Genomic DNA, 13,851 nt, shown 5'->3' with positions numbered 1-13,851 from the left:
TTTGAGTCCTGCGTGTTCTCAGTCCTGCGTGTTCTGAGTCCTGCGTGTTCTCAGTCCTGCGTGTTCTCAGTCCTGCGTGTTCTTAGTCCTGCATGTTCTTAGTCCTGCGTGTTCTCAGTCCTGCGTGTTTTGAGTCCTGCGTGTTCTTAGTCCTGCGTGTTCTTAGTCCTGCGTGTTCTGAGTCCTGCGTGTTCTCAGTCCTGCGTGTTCTCAGTCCTGCGTGTTCTCAGTCCTGCGTGTTCTTAGTCCTGCGTGTTCTCAGTCCTGCGTGTTCTCAGTCCTGCGTGTTCTCAGTCCTGCGTGTTCTGAGTCCTGCGTGTTCTCAGTCCTGCGTGTTCTCAGTCCTGCGTGTTCTCAGTCCTGCGTGTTCTGAGTGCTGCGTGTTCTCAGTCCTGCGTGTTCTCAGTCCTGCGTGTTCTGAGTGCTGCGTGTTCTGAGTCCTGCGTGTTCTGAGTCCTGCGTGTTCTCAGTCCTGCGTGTTCTTAGTCCTGCGTGTTCTTAGTCCTGCGTGTTCTTACTCCTGTCTGTTCTTAGTCCTGCGTGTTCTTAGTCCTGCGTGTTCTTAGTCCTGCGTGTTCTTAGTCCTGCGTGATCTTAGTCCTGCGTGTTCTGAGTCCTGCGTGTTCTGAGTCCTGCGTGTTTTGAGTCCTGCGTGTTCTGAGTCCTGCGTGTTCTCAGTCCTGCGTGTTCTTAGTCCTGCTTGTTCTCAGTCCTGCGTGTTTTCAGTCCTGCGTGTTCTACGTCCTGCGTGTTCTCAGTCCTGCGTGTTCTCAGTCCTGCGTGTTCTCAGTCCTGCGTGTTCTTAGTCCTGCGTGTTCTTAGTCCTGCGTGTTCTGAGTCCTGCGTGTTCTCAGTCCTGCGTGTTCTGAGTCCTGCGTGTTCTTAGTCCTGCGTTTTCTTAGTCCTGCGTGTTCTTAGTCCTGCGTGTTCTTAGTCCTGCGTGTTCCGAGTTCTGCGTGTTCGTAGTCCTGCGTGTTCCAAGTTCTGCGTGTTCTTAGTCCTGCGTGTTCTTAGTCCTGCGTGTTCTCAGTCCTGCGTGTTCTTAGTCCTGCGTGTTCTGAGTCCTGCTTGTTCTCAGTCCTGCGTGTTCTCAGTCCTGCGTGTTCTTAGTCCTGCGTGTTCTGAGTCCTGCGTGTTCTCAGTCCTGCGTGTTCTGAGTCCTGCGTGTTCTCAGTCCTGCGTGTTCTGAGTCCTGCGTGTTCTTAGTCCTGCGTGTTCTTAGTCCTGCGTGTTCCGAGTTCTGCGTGTTCGTAGTCCTGCGTGTTCCAAGTTCTGCGTGTTCTTAGTCCTGCGTGTTCTTAGTCCTGCGTGTTCTCAGTCCTGCGTGTTCTTAGTCCTGCGTGTTCTGAGTCCTGCTTGTTCTCAGTCCTGCGTGTTCTCAGTCCTGCGTGTTCTCAGTCCTGCGTGTTCTCAGTCCTGCGTGTTCTGAGTCCTGCGTGTTCTCAGTCCTGCGTGTTCTCAGTCCTGCGTGTTCTTAGTCCTGCGTGTTCTGAGTCCTGCGTGTTCTGAGTCCTGCGTGTTCTGAGTCCTGCGTGTTCTCAGTCCTGCGTGTTCTGAGTCCTGCGTGTTCTCAGTCCTGCGTGTTCTTAGTCCTGCTTGTTCTCAGTCCTGCGTGTTTTCAGTCCTGCGTGTTCTCAGTCCTGCGTGTTCTCAGTCCTGCGTGTTCTTAGTCCTGCGTGTTCTTAGTCCTGCGTGTTCTGAGTCCTGCGTGTTCTCAGTCCTGCGTGTTCTGAGTCCTGCGTGTTCTTAGTCCTGCGTTTTCTTAGTCCTGCGTGTTCTTAGTCCTGCGTGTTCTTAGTCCTGCGTGTTCCGAGTTCTGCGTGTTCGTAGTCCTGCGTGTTCCAAGTTCTGCGTGTTCTTAGTCCTGCGTGTTCTTAGTCCTGCGTGTTCTTAGTCCTGCGTGTTCTCAGTCCTGCGTGTTCTCAGTCCTGCGTGTTCTGAGTCCTGCGTGTTCTCAGTCCTGCGTGTTCTCAGTCCTGCGTGTTCTGAGTCCTGCGTGTTCTTAGTCCTGCGTGTTCTGAGTCCTGCGTGTTCTGAGTCATGCGTGTTCTTCGTCCTGCGTGTTCTTCGTCCTGCGTGTTCTTCGTCCTGCGTGTTCTTCGTCCTGCGTGTTCTGAGTCCTGCGTGTTCTGAGTCCTACGTGTTCTGAGTCCTGCGTGTTCTGAGTCCTGCGTGTTCTTAGTCCTGCGTGTTCTCAGTCCTGCGTGTTCTCAGTCCTGCGTGTTCTGAGTCCTGCGTGTTCTCAGTCCTGCGTGTTCTCAGTCCTGCGTGTTCTCAGTCCTGCGTGTTCTGAGTCCTGCGTGTTCTTAGTCCTGCGTGTTCTTAGTCCTGCGTGTTCTGAGTCCTGCGTGTTCTGAGTCCTGCGTGTTCTCAGTCCTGCGTGTTCTCAGTCCTGCGTGTTCTCAGTCCTGCGTGTTCTGAGTCCTGCGTGTTCTGAGTCCTGCGTGTTCTTAGTCCTGCGTGTTCTTAGTCCTGCGTGTTCTTAGTCCTGCGTGTTCTTCGTCCTGCGTGTTCTTCGTCCTGCGTGTTCTGAGTCCTGCGTGTTCTGAGTCCTACGTGTTCTGAGTCCTGCGTGTTCTGAGTCCTGCGTGTTCTTAGTCCTGCGTGTTCTCAGTCCTGCGTGTTCTCAGTCCTGCGTGTTCTGAGTCCTGCGTGTTCTCAGTCCTGCGTGTTCTCAGTCCTGCGTGTTCTGAGTCCTGCGTGTTCTTAGTCCTGCGTGTTCTTAGTCCTGCGTGTTCTGAGTCCTGCGTGTTCTGAGTCCTGCGTGTTCTCAGTCCTGCGTGTTCTCAGTCCTGCGTGTTCTCAGTCCTGCGTGTTCTCAGTCCTGCGTGTTCTGAGTCCTGCGTGTTCTGAGTCCTGCGTGTTCTTAGTCCTGCGTGTTCTTAGTCCTGCGTGTTCTTAGTCCTGCGTGTTCTGAGTCCTGCGTCTTCTTAGTCCTGCGTGTTCTGAGTCCTGCGTGTTCTGAGTCCTGCGTGTTCTCAGTCCTGCGTGTTCTGAGTCTTGCGTGTTCTCAGTCCTGCGTGTTCTGAGTCCTGCGTGTTCTCAGTCCTGCGTGTTCTTAGTCCTGCGTGTTCTGAGTCCTGCGTCTTCTTAGTCCTGCGTGTTCAGAGTCCTGCGTGTTCTGAGTCCTGCGTGTTCTCAGTCCTGCGTGTTCTGAGTCCTGCGTGTTCTGAGTACTGCGTGTTCTGAGTCCTGCGTGTTCTCAGTCCTGCGTGTTCTGAGTCCTGCGTGTTCTGAGTCCTGCGTGTTCTCAGTCCTGCGTGTTCTGAGTCCTGCGTGTTCTGAGTCCTGCGTGTTCTGAGTCCTGCGTGTTCTCAGTCCTGCGTGTTCTGAGTCCTGCGTGTTCTTAGTCCTGCGTGTTCTGAGTCCTGCATGTTCTCAGTCCTGCGTGTTCTGAGTCCTACGTGTTCTGAGTCCTGCGTGTTCTGAGTCCTGCGTGTTCTTAGTCCTGCGTGTTCTCAGTCCTGCGTGTTCTCAGTCCTGCGTGTTCTGAGTCCTGTGTGTTCTTAGTCCTGCGTGTTCTCAGTCCTGCGTGTTCTGAGTCCTGCGTGTTCTTAGTCCTGCGTGTTCTTAGTCCTGCGTGTTCTGAGTCCTGCGTGTTCTGAGTCCTGCGTGTTCTCAGTCCTGCGTGTTCTCAGTCCTGCGTGTTCTCAGTCCTGCGTGTTCTCAGTCCTGCGTGTTCTCAGTCCTGCGTGTTCTGAGTCCTGCGTGTTCTGAGTCCTGCGTGTTCTTAGTCCTGCGTGTTCTTAGTACTGCGTGTTCTGAGTCCTGCGTGTTCTGAGTCCTGCGTGTTCTTAGTCCTGCGTGTTCTCAGTCCTGCGTGTTCTCAGTCCTGCGTGTTCTGAATCCTGCGTGTTCTGAGTCCTGCGTGTTCTGAGTCCTGCGTGTTCTGAGTCCTGCGTGTTCTGAATCCTGCGTGTTCTGAGTCCTGCGTGTTCTCAGTCCTGCGTGTTCTTAGTCCTGCGTGTTCTCAGTCCTGCGTGTTCTGAGTCCTGCGTGTTCTTAGTCCTGCGTGTTCTCAGTCCTAAGTGTTCTCACTCCTGCTTGTTCTGAGTCCTGCGTGTTCTTAGTCCTGCGTGTTCTTAGTCCTGTGTGTTCTTAGTCCTGCGTGTTCTCAGTCCTGCGTGTTCTTAGTCCTGCGTGTTCTGAGTCCTGCGTGTTCTTAGTCCTGCGTGTTCTTAGTCCTGCGTGTTCTCAGTCCTGCGTGTTCTTAGTCCTGCGTGTTCTTAGTCCTGCGTGTTCTCAGTCCTGCGTGTTCTTCGTCCTGCGTGTTCTTAGTCCTGCGTGTTCTTAGTCCTGCGTGTTCTTAGTCCTGCGTGTTCTACGTCCTGCGTGTTCTTAGTCCTGCGTGTTCTGAGTCCTGCGTGTTCTGAGTCCTGCGTGTTCTCAGTCCTGCGTGTTCTTAGTCCTGCGTGTTCTTAGTCCTGCGTGTTCTTAGTCCTGCGTGTTCTTAGTCCTGCGTGTTCTTAGTCCTGCGTGTTCTGAGTCCTGCGTGTTCTGAGTCCTGCGTGTTCTCAGTCCTGCGTGTTCTGAGTCCTGCGTGTTCTCAGTCCTGCGTGTTCTGAGTCCTGCGTGTTCTCAGTCCTGCGTGTTCTCAGTCCTGCGTGTTCTGAGTCCTGCGTGTTCTTAGTCCTGCGTGTTCTCAGTCCTGCGTGTTCTTAGTCCTGCGTGTTCTTAGTCCTGCGTGTTCTTAGTCCTGCGTGTTCTTAGTCCTGCGTGTTCTCAGTCCTGCGTGTTCTTCGTCCTGCGTGTTCTTAGTCCTGCGTGTTCTGAGTCCTGCGTGTTCTGAGTCCTGCGTGTTTTGAGTCCTGCGTGTTCTCAGTCCTGCGTGTTCTGAGTCCTGCGTGTTCTCAGTCCTGCGTGTTCTCAGTCCTGCGTGTTCTTAGTCCTGCGTGTTCTTAGTCCTGCGTGTTCTCAGTCCTGCGTGTTTTGAGTCCTGCGTGTTCTTAGTCCTGCGTGTTCTTAGTCCTGCGTGTTCTGAGTCCTGCGTGTTCTCAGTCCTGCGTGTTCTGAGTCCTGCGTGTTCTGAGTCCTGCGTGTTCTCAGTCCTGCGTGTTCTGAGTCCTGCGTGTTCTTAGTCCTGCGTGTTCTGAGTCCTGCGTGTTCTCAGTCCTGCGTGTTCTGAGTCCTACGTGTTCTGAGTCCTGCGTGTTCTGAGTCCTGCGTGTTCTTAGTCCTGCGTGTTCTCAGTCCTGCGTGTTCTCAGTCCTGCGTGTTCTCAGTCCTGCGTGTTCTGAGTCCTGCGTGTTCTCAGTCCTGCGTGTTCTGAGTCCTGCGTGTTCTTAGTCCTGCGTGTTCTTAGTCCTGCGTGTTCTGAGTCCTGCGTGTTCTTAGTCCTGCGTGTTCTTAGTCCTGCGTGTTCTCAGTCCTGCGTGTTCTCAGTCCTGCGTGTTCTCAGTCCTGTGTGTTCTTAGTCCTGCGTGTTCTCAGTCCTGCGTGTTCTGAGTCCTGCGTGTTCTTAGTCCTGCGTGTTCTTAGTCCTGCGTGTTCTGAGTCCTGCGTGTTCTGAGTCCTGCGTGTTCTCAGTCCTGCGTGTTCTCAGTCCTGCGTGTTCTCAGTCCTGCGTGTTCTCAGTCCTGCGTGTTCTGAGTCCTGCGTGTTCTGAGTCCTGCGTGTTCTTAGTCCTGCGTGTTCTTAGTACTGCGTGTTCTGAGTCCTGCGTGTTCTGAGTCCTGCGTGTTCTTAGTCCTGCGTGTTCTCAGTCCTGCGTGTTCTCAGTCCTGCGTGTTCTGAGTCCTGCGTGTTCTCAGTCCTGCGTGTTCTGAGTCCTGCGTGTTCTGAGTCCTGCGTGTTCTGAATCCTGCGTATTCTGAGTCCTGCGTGTTCTCAGTCCTGCGTGTTCTTAGTCCTGCATGTTCTCAGTCCTGCGTGTTCTGAGTCCTGCGTGTTCTTAGTCCTGCGTGTTCTTAGTCCTGCGTGTTCTCAGTCCTAAGTGTTCTCACTCCTGCTTGTTCTGAGTCCTGCGTGTTCTTAGTCCTGCGTGTTCTTAGTCCTGTGTGTTCTTAGTCCTGCGTGTTCTCAGTCCTGCGTGTTCTTAGTCCTGCGTGTTCTGAGTCTTGCGTGTTCTGAGTCCTGCGTGTTCTGAGTCCTGCGTGTTCTGAGTCCTGCGTGTTCTCAGTCCTGCGTGTTCTGAGTCCTGCGTGTTCTGAGTCCTGCGTGTTCTGAGTCCTGCGTGTTCTGTGTCCTGCGTGTTCTCAGTCCTGCGTGTTCTTAGTCCTGCGTGTTCTTAGTCCTGCGTGTTCTCAGTCCTGCGTGTTCTTCGTCCTGCGTGTTCTTAGTCCTGCGTGTTCTTAGTCCTGCGTGTTCTTAGTCCTGCGTGTTCTACGTCCTGCGTGTTCTTAGTCCTGCGTGTTCTGAGTCCTGCGTGTTCTGAGTCCTGCGTGTTCTCAGTCCTGCGTGTTCTTAGTCCTGCGTGTTCTTAGTCCTGCGTGTTCTTAGTCCTGCGTGTTCTTAGTCCTGCGTGTTCTTAGTCCTGCGTGTTCTGAGTCCTGCGTGTTCTGAGTCCTGCGTGTTCTCAGTCCTGCGTGTTCTGAGTCCTGCGTGTTCTCAGTCCTGCGTGTTCTGAGTCCTGCGTGTTCTCAGTCCTGCGTGTTCTCAGTCCTGCGTGTTCTGAGTCCTGCGTGTTCTTAGTCCTGCGTGTTCTCAGTCCTGCGTGTTCTTAGTCCTGCGTGTTCTTAGTCCTGCGTGTTCTTAGTCCTGCGTGTTCTCAGTCCTGCGTGTTCTTCGTCCTGCGTGTTCTTAGTCCTGCGTGTTCTGAGTCCTGCGTGTTCTGAGTCCTGCGTGTTTTGAGTCCTGCGTGTTCTCAGTCCTGCGTGTTCTGAGTCCTGCGTGTTCTCAGTCCTGCGTGTTCTCAGTCCTGCGTGTTCTTAGTCCTGCGTGTTCTTAGTCCTGCGTGTTCTCAGTCCTGCGTGTTTTGAGTCCTGCGTGTTCTTAGTCCTGCGTGTTCTTAGTCCTGCGTGTTCTGAGTCCTGCGTGTTCTCAGTCCTGCGTGTTCTCAGTCCTGCGTGTTCTTAGTCCTGCGTGTTCTGAGTCCTGCGTGTTCTCAATCCTGCGTGTTCTCAGTCCTGCGTGTTCTCAGTCCTGCGTGTTCTGAGTCCTGCGTGTTCTCAGTCCTGCGTGTTCTCAGTCCTGCGTGTTCTCAGTCCTGCGTGTTCTGAGTGCTGCGTGTTCTCAGTCCTGCGTGTTCTCAGTCCTGCGTGTTCTGAGTGCTGCGTGTTCTGAGTCCTGCGTGTTCTGAGTCCTGCGTGTTCTCAGTCCTGCGTGTTCTTAGTCCTGCGTGTTCTTAGTCCTGCGTGTTCTTACTCCTGTCTGTTCTTAGTCCTGCGTGTTCTTAGTCCTGCGTGTTCTTAGTCCTGCGTGTTCTTAGTCCTGCGTGATCTTAGTCCTGCGTGTTCTGAGTCCTGCGTGTTCTGAGTCCTGCGTGTTTTGAGTCCTGCGTGTTCTGAGTCCTGCGTGTTCTCAGTCCTGCGTGTTCTTAGTCCTGCTTGTTCTCAGTCCTGCGTGTTTTCAGTCCTGCGTGTTCTCAGTCCTGCGTGTTCTCAGTCCTGCGTGTTCTTAGTCCTGCGTGTTCTTAGTCCTGCGTGTTCTGAGTCCTGCGTGTTCTCAGTCCTGCGTGTTCTGAGTCCTGCGTGTTCTTAGTCCTGCGTTTTCTTAGTCCTGCGTGTTCTTAGTCCTGCGTGTTCTTAGTCCTGCGTGTTCCGAGTTCTGCGTGTTCGTAGTCCTGCGTGTTCCAAGTTCTGCGTGTTCTTAGTCCTGCGTGTTCTTAGTCCTGCGTGTTCTCAGTCCTGCGTGTTCCGAGTTCTGCGTGTTCGTAGTCCTGCGTGTTCCAAGTTCTGCGTGTTCTTAGTCCTGCGTGTTCTTAGTCCTGCGTGTTCTCAGTCCTGCGTGTTCCAAGTTCTGCGTGTTCTTAGTCCTGCGTGTTCTTAGTCCTGCGTGTTCTCAGTCCTGCGTGTTCTTAGTCCTGCGTGTTCTGAGTCCTGCTTGTTCTCAGTCCTGCGTGTTCTCAGTCCTGCGTGTTCTTAGTCCTGCGTGTTCTGAGTCCTGCGTGTTCTCAGTCCTGCGTGTTCTGAGTCCTGCGTGTTCTCAGTCCTGCGTGTTCTGAGTCCTGCGTGTTCTCAGTCCTGCGTGTTCTGAGTCCTGCGTGTTCTCAGTCCTGCGTGTTCTGAGTCCTGCGTGTTCTTAGTCCTGCGTGTTCCGAGTTCTGCGTGTTCGTAGTCCTGCGTGTTCCAAGTTCTGCGTGTTCTTAGTCCTGCTTGTTCTTAGTCCTGCGTGTTCTCAGTCCTGCGTGTTCTTAGTCCTGCGTGTTCTGAGTCCTGCTTGTTCTCAGTCCTGCGTGTTCTCAGTCCTGCGTGTTCTCAGTCCTGCGTGTTCTCAGTCCTGCGTGTTCTGAGTCCTGCGTGTTCTCAGTCCTGCGTGTTCTCAGTCCTGCGTGTTCTCAGTCCTGCGTGTTCTGAGTCCTGCGTGTTCTGAGTCCTGCGTGTTCTGAGTCCTGCGTGTTCTCAGTCCTGCGTGTTCTGAGTCCTGCGTGTTCTCAGTCCTGCGTGTTCTTAGTCCTGCGTTTTCTGAGTCCTGCGTGTTCTGAGTCCTGCGTGTTCTTAGTCCTGCGTGTTCTCAGTCCTGCGTGTTTTCAGTCCTGCGTGTTCTCAGTCCTGCGTGTTCTCAGTCCTGCGTGTTCTTAGTCCTGCGTGTTCTCAGTCCTGCGTGTTCTCAGTCCTGCGTGTTCTCAGTCCTGCGTGTTCTCAGTCCTGCGTGTTCTTAGTCCTGCGTGTTCTCAGTCCTGCGTGTTCTCAGTCCTGCGTGTTCTGAGTCCTGCGTGTTCTGAGTCCTGCGTGTTCTGAGTCCTGCGTGTTCTCAGTCCTGCGTGTTCTCAGTCCTGCGTGTTCTTAGTCCTGCGTGTTCTGAGTCCTGCGTGTTCTGAGTCTTGCTTGTTCTGAGTCCTGCGTGTTCTCAGTCCTGCGTGTTCTGAGTCCTGCGTGTTCTCAGTCCTGCGTGTTCTTAGTCCTGCGTGTTCTGAGTCCTGCGTGTTTTGAGTCTTGCTTGTTCTGAGTCCTGCGTGTTCTCAGTCCTGCGTGTTCTGAGTCCTGCGTGTTCTTAGTCCTGCGTGTTCTCAGTCCTTCGTGTTTTCAGTCCTTCGTGTTCTCAGTCCTGCGTGTTCTTAGTCCTGCGTGTTCTCAGTCCTGCGTGTTCTCAGTCCTGCGTGTTCTCAGTCCTGCGTGTTCTCAGTCCTGCGTGTTCTTAGTCCTGCGTGTTCTGAGTCCTGCGTGTTTTGAGTCTTGCTTGTTCTGAGTCCTGCGTGTTCTCAGTCCTGCGTGTTCTGAGTCCTGCGTGTTCTCAGTCCTGCGTGTTCTTAGTCCTGCGTGTTCTCAGTCCTTCGTGTTTTCAGTCCTTCGTGTTCTCAGTCCTGCGTGTTCTCAGTCCTGCGTGTTCTCAGTCCTGCGTGTTCTTAGTCCTGCGTGTTCTGAGTCCTGCGTGTTCTCAGTCCTGCTGCAGCTTGTTGTTTATGACTTGACCAATCACAGCTCTCTGTCGCCAGCTTCAACATCGCTAAGGTGATAGTGGTGGGGGATGTCGCGGTGGGAAAAACGTGTCTGATCAGCAGGTGAGACTGATTTTAACTTTAGAAGTTGTTCAGTTATTTTGTTGGTGTAATTGAAGCACAGTTTAGTTAAGTTACACATGATAATAAATATAAAATATTTCTGTTTTCAGACACTGAAGAGTTAAAAAGGGACAAACCTAGATTAATGATCTTTTATGAATGAAAAATAGAAGATTTTTCTCACTCTTTTTTCTCTCGAGGTTCTGCAAAGGTGCCTTCAGTAAGAACTACAAAGCAACCATCGGGGTGGATTTCGAGATGGAGCGATTTGAAGTGATCGGTGTTCCCTTCAGTTTGCAGCTGTAAGCATGTTGCTGCGCCTCTGAGAGACTCCTGCTTCACGTTGGGCTTTAAACAGATTCTAATCATTGTGCTAATGGAATTATGTCTGAATTCGATTGATTGTGAGGCTGTAAAACATCCTGGAGAAAATCTCTGAATCCTGTTGTGTGTATAATCTTGTGTCTCTGAGAGGAAACTGAAAGCGTTTCCTTTACTGAGGTGGTTGTGAATTAAAGTACGACTCAGTAGCTCCTGAATCTTACTGGAAATTAGCTGCTCTGAGCAGTGGGAGAGGCCAGCTCCCTTCAGCCCCTCCGGTTTAAGGTGCGTCTGATGGGTTTCAGGTGGGACACGGCCGGTCAGGAGCGCTTCAAGTGCATCGCGTCCACATATTACAGAGGAGCACAAGGTGAGCTCCGCCCAGCCTCCACACGCTTCCTTTATTCCACTACAGACTGCTTCAAACCTTCCTTTTCTCTCTCTGACACCTCCTGACTCCCCAGCCATCATCGTGGTGTTTGACCTGAGCAGTGAGAACTCATTAGTTCATGCCAGGTGCGTAAGAAGCCGTTATATTTGCTGGTTATTCCGTTAAAAAGTCATTTTTGATGTTTGATGATGGTGTCTGTGTGTGCGTGTGCAGGCAGTGGCTGGAGGATGCCATGAAGGAAAATGACCCGTCCAGTGTTTTACTTTTCCTCGTTGGTACCAAGAAGGACCTCAGCGTGGGTGAAATTCATGAAAGATTCAAATGAATGTGTTTATCTTTAGATTGAACCATTTCATTCAATGTAATCTATTAATTAGTGTGCAAGGAAACCTATGACACAAAGTAAAGAGTTTTTGCTGCTCTGAATGTAATTTTCTCTGACGTGCCTTTTCCTCCTCAGTCTCCTGATCAGCTGGCTCAGATCGAGCAGGAAGCCATCAGACTCTCTGAGGAAATCAAAGCTGAGTACTGGGCCGTGTCCGCAAAGTCTGGTGAGAGATGAACCCGGTCCAGCCCTCAGCCCCCCAGGCGCTCATTTCCACTTTTAAACCGTGTTTTCTGTTCCAGGAGAAGGAATCAGAGACTTCTTCTCACGCGTGGCTTCTTTGACTTTTGAGGCCAACGTCCTGGCTGAGCTGGAGAAAAGCGGCTCGCGCCACATCAGAGACATTATCAGTGAGTTACTTTGGTCCAGATTCAGTGGGACTCGGTCTCGGTCTCGGTCTCGGTCTCGGACTTTGTCTCGGACTCGGACTCAGACTCGGTCTCGGACTCGGACTCGGACTCGGACTCGGTCTCGGTCTCGGTCTCGGACTCGGACTCGGTCTCGGTCTCGGTCTCGGTCTCGGTCTCGGACTCGGACTCGGTCTCGGTCTCGGACTCGGACTCGGTCTCGGTCTCTGACTCGGTCTCGGTCTCGGTCTCTGACTCGGTCTCGGACTCGGTCTCGGTCTCGGTCCCGGACTCGGTCTCGGTCTCTGACTCGGTCTCGGTCTCGGACTCGGTCTCGGACTCGGTCTCGGACTCGGTTTCGGACTCGGTCTCTGACTCGGTCTCCGTCTCGGACTCGGTCTCGGTCTCGTTCTAGGACTTTGTCTCGGTCTCTGACTCGGTCTCGGACTCGGTCTCGGTCTCGGACTCGGTCTAGTACTCGGACTCGGTCTCGTTCTAGGACTCGGTCTTGGACTCGGTCTAGTACTCGGTCTCGGACTCGGTCTCGGTCTAGTACTCGGACTTGGACTCGGTCTCGGACTCGGTTTTGGACTCGGACTCGGTCTCGGTCTCGGTCTCGGTCTCTGACTCGGTCTCGGTCTCTGACTCGGTCTCGGACTCGGTCTCGGTCTCGGACTTGGTCTAGTACTCGGACTCGGTCTCGTTCTAGGACTCGGTCTTGGACTCGGTCTAGTACTCGGTCTCGGACTCGGTCTCGGTCTAGTACTCGGACTCGGACTCGGTCTCGGACTCGGTTTTGGACTCGGACTCGGTCTCTGACTCGGTCTCGGTCTCGGACTCGGTTTTGGACTCGGACTCGGTCTCTGACTCGGTCTCGGTCTCTGACTCGGACTCAGAGAGTCTTTAAGACATGATTGTTTCCCAAGTGCTTCTGTTCCCTAAAACCAGTTGAACAGTAAGGAAAAAGGAACGTAAGTACCAGAAAATAACCCTAAAAGGCAGACTGAGCCTGTTGGAGGGTTCATATCAAGCTTTTTATGTTTTGATAAGATAACAATACTTCATGTCAACATGTTAAAGATATTAGTCATTTATTACATTAAATGTTTATCATGAGAGAAAAAATAGCCAATAAATTAAAGTCAACTTAAATAACACATACTGAAGGGCTTTTACATGCTGATAAAATGCGTAATGTGCACAGCAGCTGGAACATTTCATCAGGTCCAGTCTGTAAATGATCCCACACCTGCCCCAGCTGCTCGCTGTCTGCCTCCATCTTCTGTTTAACCAGGAAGTCTGAGAGTCTACGGCTGCTCTGCTTCTCACAGTCATGTGACGCGGGCCAGCGGCTGCGTCACGTGACACAAACCAAACAAAAAGAGTAGAATTCCATCTCATGAGGGTTTGTGATTGCAGGTTCTGATGGTTTCATGGGGCGTGTTGTTTATCTGAGTGGCCACAGCTTAAAGGCATGTTTGTGCTGCTTGCAGGGATCACAGACAGCACCGAGGCCGATCACAAACCCAAGAGGAAGTCCAACTGTTGCTGAGGCTGAACACGGGAGCGCCTGGAATTTACCCGGCAACAGCAGCGCACAGCAGAACACTGAACAGGAAGATGAGCCCAATCAGAGCCCTGAGAAGCAATCCCAGCTGATGATGTTGTACTGGTAGCATTCTGCAAACAGCCTGAGTTCTGAGTCTGTAAGCCGTGTGTCAGCCTTCAGTAAGGTGCTCTCAGGAATGTTTACTGCTTATCAGCTCTGCAACAAGTCCGGCTTTGTGGTGTCCCTGCTTACATAAAGCTTTCTAAAAGAAGAAGCCTGTTCTGTGGATCTGCTCCATGCCTTCCTCATCAGCTCCCTGTGTCTGAAGCAACCTTTTTCTGCTGAAAACCTCTCTCTCCCTTTCTTCCCTGGCCTCCCGTCATGTGTTTCCGTGCTGCTAATTTGATGCATATGCCGGATCCAATGACCACCGTCATGCCCATAAAGAGGCTCTCTGCTCTGACACAAGGGTTCACATGATCCTGAAAATGGAGGGATTGTTTGGCGGAGTGGCATCTATGGCCAACTGATTTCCTGTGAGTCAGAGAGAGGAATGCCTCCATCAGCCTCCGTCAGCACAGATAACACCTCCTTCACCAAGAATCCAAACCCTTTCTGAACACCCGGGAATCCATTCGATTCGTCCCTCAGTAACCCATCATCACCAAGAAGTGTTGTTTTTATCCTCGTCAAACTGAATGAATGCTTTGAAATGACAGCTTTAGGTCTCTGCACATCTGGATGTGTTCTTTATTCCGTTGAAAAGTAGTTTCCCTCCTTCAGTTTCCTTCAGTCTTTCTGTCCGAGTCTTCAGTTATGAGACGCGCCGCCGCCACGCTTCCCTGTGGTTCTGCTTAAATAACGTATTTAAACGCAGCCTGTTGTGACCTTTGTGCATCCTTGTGGAGGACTTTCAAAGTTTTTGGGTTTAAAACCCTTTTTCCTGAAGTTCTGTTCCTGAATGTGAGACTGATAAATGTGCTAACGGGTTTAAATGCTTCCCACTTTGAACTGTGAATAAACTGCTGTTCTAACCGCGTCAGTCATTTCCTGTTGTTATTAAAAACCTCCTTAAATGAGCATATACACAACAGAGTTTACTATGAACACTTTTATTAAAGGGATCACAGATAGAAAAGGTCATCAGCAGTGCCAGAGACATCACTTTGCCATCATCACCAGCTACTGCTGACAGCCAATCACAGCCTCTGAGACAGGTGCAGGAGAAGTGAAACCCAGTACCTGCACTGGAAACAATAA

At 52.0% G+C, this 13,851-nt stretch overlaps 1 protein-coding gene across 1 annotated transcript in view; it reads left to right on the top strand.

The window, feature by feature from the left end:
- rab34b (RAB34, member RAS oncogene family b) overlaps window positions 1–13,624 on the top strand; it is a 39,559-nt gene extending 25,935 nt beyond the window's left edge. The window contains exons 4-11 of the mRNA XM_075487046.1: window positions 9,533–9,598; window positions 9,799–9,900; window positions 10,225–10,289; window positions 10,384–10,435; window positions 10,524–10,605; window positions 10,771–10,861; window positions 10,938–11,045; window positions 12,536–13,624. Coding sequence (XP_075343161.1) covers window positions 9,533–9,598; window positions 9,799–9,900; window positions 10,225–10,289; window positions 10,384–10,435; window positions 10,524–10,605; window positions 10,771–10,861; window positions 10,938–11,045; window positions 12,536–12,594 — 625 coding nt within the window. The 3' untranslated portion in view covers window positions 12,595–13,624. The remainder of the gene's footprint in view (window positions 1–9,532; window positions 9,599–9,798; window positions 9,901–10,224; window positions 10,290–10,383; window positions 10,436–10,523; window positions 10,606–10,770; window positions 10,862–10,937; window positions 11,046–12,535) is intronic.
- Window positions 13,625–13,851: the final 227 nt, after the last annotated feature.

Source organism: Odontesthes bonariensis, chromosome 16 (assembly GCF_027942865.1).
Source record: "Odontesthes bonariensis isolate fOdoBon6 chromosome 16, fOdoBon6.hap1, whole genome shotgun sequence".
NCBI lineage: Eukaryota > Metazoa > Chordata > Actinopteri > Atheriniformes > Atherinopsidae > Odontesthes > Odontesthes bonariensis.
Note: the sequence above shows the minus strand (reverse complement) of the source record. Positions and strands in the feature narration are given on the sequence as shown.